The 4847-nt window shown below is 36.2% G+C and overlaps 1 protein-coding gene across 3 annotated transcripts in view; it reads left to right on the forward strand.

Annotated features, from left to right (window-relative positions):
* The window catches only part of LOC106522871 (nck-associated protein 5), a gene marked incomplete in the record, with an annotated part of 243923 nt that overhangs the window by 161888 nt on the left and 77188 nt on the right, over window positions 1-4847 (forward strand). For all 3 annotated transcript variants that reach the window (XM_014016096.1, XM_014016095.1, XM_014016098.1), the window contains 1 exon segment: window positions 3010-3143. In XM_014016096.1, the coding sequence (XP_013871550.1) occupies window positions 3010-3143 (134 nt within the window).

Consider the following 4847-nt stretch of genomic DNA (forward strand, 5'->3'; position numbering starts at 1 on the left):
ACCAACCAACCAACCAACCAACCAACCAACCAACCAATCAATCAATCAATCAATCAATCAATCAACCGTTCAATCAACCAATCAATCAATCACTTCATTTTTGGTAAATCTTTCACATTAATCATTAAAAACAACAACAAACAAAATGGAAACAATAAACAAACTCCTAATTTACCAAAAAAAAAGGGATAGGCTGAAGCCAAGCTTATTCTTGCCTACCCTATTTTATGCTCAACAACCTACCAACATATCTTCACAATACATAAATAAATCTACATAACARCGTAAGATGTTATCATTTTACCTTTCAGAGCTCTTTCAAAGCTCACCAATAAAGCAYATAACTTAAGATCATCATTCAATTCATTCCACAGTTTCACACCAACATCTGAAACACATCTCGACTTTACCTGGCTCTTCTCTTTTGCACATTCAAATATAAATAAACCTCGAATTTCTGAATACCAGAAGGAAGACTTCTGTTCAATGCTTTATTATTTCCAGTATTTTTATATAAACAATATCTTTAAATTTTAATATGTTACTTCCAATGAAGAGTTYATCAGTGGGTTCACGATATTCCACTTTATTAATAAAGTTTATAGCTTTTTTCCTGCAACTTAACTAATACATCATTGTTTGTTTTACTTGCATTTCCCCAGATTTCTGAGCAGTGTGACAAATAAGGCAAAACCAAGGAGGAATGTATAATATGCAAGCCCTTAATATTTGAGTGTTTTAATGTTTGAAGTTTACAACATTAAACATAAACAAAAAAATGTTTCTAATACGCTCTTGTTAAAGAATTTGTTAAAATAGGAATGTTTTGAGGTGTTTTCCACCCAGTTAGCCACAGCTGTTGTACTCATTTTTTACCACTAGATGACCTCATAATGCTTTTCTGTGGTCAGACTCAGAGGATGGATAGGAAACGCTGGGGAGGAGGTGGGGAAAATTACATACAAGACGTCTCACTTTCTGTGAATTCAGCAGTTCAACAATAACACCAGAAACCTAAAAGTGTTGGACTGTGACCAGTCTGTTATTGTWCATGGTTGTATTTAAAATGTGTGCTAATGGCAAGATTTAAACATGAAGTTGATGACTTCGGGGAAACTGCTGTTTATTGTTTATTGTATGAGTCTCAGTTACTTGCTGTGGCAGCCATTTTGAATAGGGTTGGTTCCAAATCATAGTTCTAGATGTACATTAGATGACTTTTATTTTTGAGAGTTTTGATTCAATCTGTCCATTAATTAAAATAATTTTAGATCCTTGGTGGAGACGGGGGGGAAATGGGTGGATGGTCTTGCTCAAAAAAGATCTTAGATCAGCTCTAAAATATCGGTGCAAAAGCATCAAATCATCTCTTTACATCCCAAACAGTCGAACTTTCACTTTGCAGCCCAATTATAGAAAATACCATCTTTCACCTGCAGTGCTGACAGCTCCTTGTATCCCATGAGGTCATTTTTTACCAATAATAAAGAAACATTCTTAAAGCAACCTCTTGAAGATAATCGTGGAGAAAAAGGCAAAGTCTCACGAGTGATGCTGTTTTGGCATTTTCATATGAACTTTGTGTTTAAGAGGCAGAATAAAAATGGAGCCTTGTTCTCTACCTTATAATGCAACAACAAACTGTCACGAGCAGAGCCAATCTTGACAGCCTAAATGTCACCCTGCCCTTACACTCTCATCTTCTTTCACATTTAAAGCATTAAAGGGCCTGTAAGACTGCAAATACATGTGGTGAACCTTTGCTCTCAAACGTTTATATTGTATGATTCTTACAGTCCTGGGTCGTCATTGTTTGGGTATTTGTTTTATGGTGTACCAAATATTCAGTCGGTGACAGGTCTAGACTGCTTGTGGCCCAGTTCAGCACCTGGACTCTTCTACTGTGAACCCATGCTGTTGGAACGATGCAGCATGAAGTTTAGCAATGTCTTGCTGAAATAAACAAGACCTTCTCTGAACACGATATCTGAGTGGCAGCAATATGTTGTTCTAAAACATGGATTTGCTGTTTTTGCATTGATGGTGCCTTTCTAGATGTGTAAGCTGTGCATTGCCAGAAGCAGTACACTGTAAAAACTGTCCAACTTACCAAGTTTTAAAATCTTATATCCAGCCAAAAAAAAAAAATCTTTTTGATCTTGTTTTGAGACTGATTTACTAAACAAAAACTCAAATTAAGTAAAAAAATATCTGCCAATGGAGTAAGAAAATTTTACTTGGTAAGATTCTTGAAATAAGAAAAAATCGAGTCAAATCAAGTATTTCAAGAATCTTACCAAGTAAAATCTTCTTACTCCACTGGCAGATATTTTGACTTAATTTGAGTCAAATTTTCAAGCTAACTAGACAAATAATCTTACACATTCTGAAAACAAGATTATTATTCTTACACAATCAGTTCTTGTTTAGTAAATCAGTCTCAAAACAATATCAAAAAGACTTTTTGGCTGCATATAAGATTTTAAAACTTGGTTAGGTGGACAGTTTTTGCAGTGTAATGCACCCCATACCATTTATTTATTTATTTATTTATTTATTTATTTATTTATTTATTTATTTATTTATTTATTTATTTATTTATTTATTTTTCAGAAAAGAGCTTTAACCAGCATGTGCGAATGGTACGTTGTACTGTGTTCAGGAGCCCGTGATGTCCAGAACAGAATCATACCAGTTTTCAGTGCTGTGGCCCCTGAGGGCCCGAGTGTCTAATCTATAATTTCAGCCTCATCATTTGAGCACAGAGATTTCTCCAGATTAGGATGTTTTTTTTATGAATTTGTGACACAGACTGGTGAACCTCTGCCTATCTTTACTTGTGAGACATTCAGTCTCTCTAAAATGCTCTTTTATAGTCGGTGCTCCTGCTGACCTGTTGCCAGTTAACTTCAAATGATYATAATCTTTCATCATCATCAATCAGGGGTGTAAACGTGGCAGACAACTGTAAATGTAAACCCTTCTCCTCTTGTTTTTTTTTCTCCCCAGCGAGAAAAGCTGATCCACGAGCTAGAGGAAGAGCGACGCCTGCGACTGGAGAGCGAGAAGCGTCTCCGGGAAGTGACGGAGGACTCGGAGCAGGGACGGGTGCAGATGGTCTCACTGCAGCAGCAATTTTCCAGGTAAAAAAAAAGAACAACAAGACAAGTTGTTTGGAGAACAAACCTCAAACTTATTCACTTATTTTAGGCTGCAACTAACAAGGTCAGACAGCGGACATCATAACCACACCAAGTAAATACAACCTTTTGATCCTGGAACGTTTTTTTTTTCCTACTAAAAAGGGAATCATTAAAGTACCCAACAAGCCATCTGCAAGAAATTGTAATCAGTGAAGAAATGCTCTTAATCACTCCTCATTTCGACTCTCCCACATTTTTGAGCTTCTAAAAAGACAATCAGGAAGGAGAGCTCTGCTTTTGAGTGAGAACAAAGCTCAGAAATCACATTTGTGTCTTAAATCTCTGAAGGTTTCCAGCTGATAGATTTGTTTTAAACAGCTTTGTTAGACTCAGAGTWACCTAAATGGATTTTTCCTGCTTGTAGTTGTCATAACTCTGGACTGTAAAGATTCTTAATGCTTGGAAATCAAACATTTCTCAAGTTCCAATGTTGAAAGATTTTAAAATAGTATTTCCAATAGATCAAAAAGAAGCRAAACAGTCTTTAAAACATCTACAGTTTTTGACTCCAAATATTGATCCTAGAAAGGAAAAAAAAACAGTTGTTGATCCTCTCAAACAGTAAAATTTAATTTGAGGAGAAAGACGACTCATCACTTCTGTGGAGTGCTCAACGTGTCAACTATGCACCTAGCTTGAGTGACAGAAAGGAAAATGAAGTCCAAGTTGAAGCTTTGGCTCAAACGTACTTAGAAATTCCTTTTGCTTTCAGCATAATAGCATACAAATCACAAAACTGTAAAGCACGGTAGTGGAAGTATTATAAACTGATTCAGCTTTGTAACATATAAACCAGACGTGTAAAAAAGTGATGAATTCTGACCAATAAAGCAAACTGAAAGAAAACTTTAACAGAATGCATAAAATAGAACAAAACTGAGGCCTTTTCAAAACATTAAATTTTCAGCAAAGATCACAATAAAGCAATAAATGGTTTTATTTATTTGTGGGGTTCAATGTAAGCAGATCTGTTTTTGACACCATAWATACATCTTACATTTGCTAACAGAGAAACCGAACATTCGAGGATAAGCATTACATCTCAGCTGTAAAGCACGGTGGTGGTATTATTATAATTTGTTCTGGTTTGTTGCATTTGAGCCAGAATGACTTGGCACAAAAGACAGAAGGAATAATTCTGAATAATAAAGCAAACTCTAAAGGACAATTTTAAAATCCTGATCAAAGGATACTAGTAATGTTTTGGAAGTTAAATGGTATTAAAGGGGCAATATCATGTAAAATCAACTTTGTTGAGTTTTATATCATGTTATAATGTTATACTCTCATAAAAAACATGCCCAAAGCCTTGCTTTGACTCATTCATGCATGTTTGAGAAATCCTGCAGCGTTTTTAGGAAGCCATGCTGAGGAGCAAAACGACAGGTGGGGACCAGAAACGCCTTTTGGTACCAGAAATGCATCTGGGACGTGTCTTTAAGCTGAACTTACTCATGGCAGAGCACCCCACACACCTCCCCACACACCCCGCCCATGACTCCTGCGGGTGAAAGTGAAAGTGAAACTTAAACTGCCAGCTGAGCTAACTCTACTGCTCACTCAGTGAAGCTCCTTTCAGATTAAAAATACCTTTGAGGAAATGTATTTTCAGATGCCAAGTAAACTGCATCATGGTGGCCCCCT

This window comes from Austrofundulus limnaeus, unplaced genomic scaffold (assembly GCF_001266775.1).
Source record: "Austrofundulus limnaeus strain Quisiro unplaced genomic scaffold, Austrofundulus_limnaeus-1.0 Scaffold138, whole genome shotgun sequence".
NCBI lineage: Eukaryota > Metazoa > Chordata > Actinopteri > Cyprinodontiformes > Rivulidae > Austrofundulus > Austrofundulus limnaeus.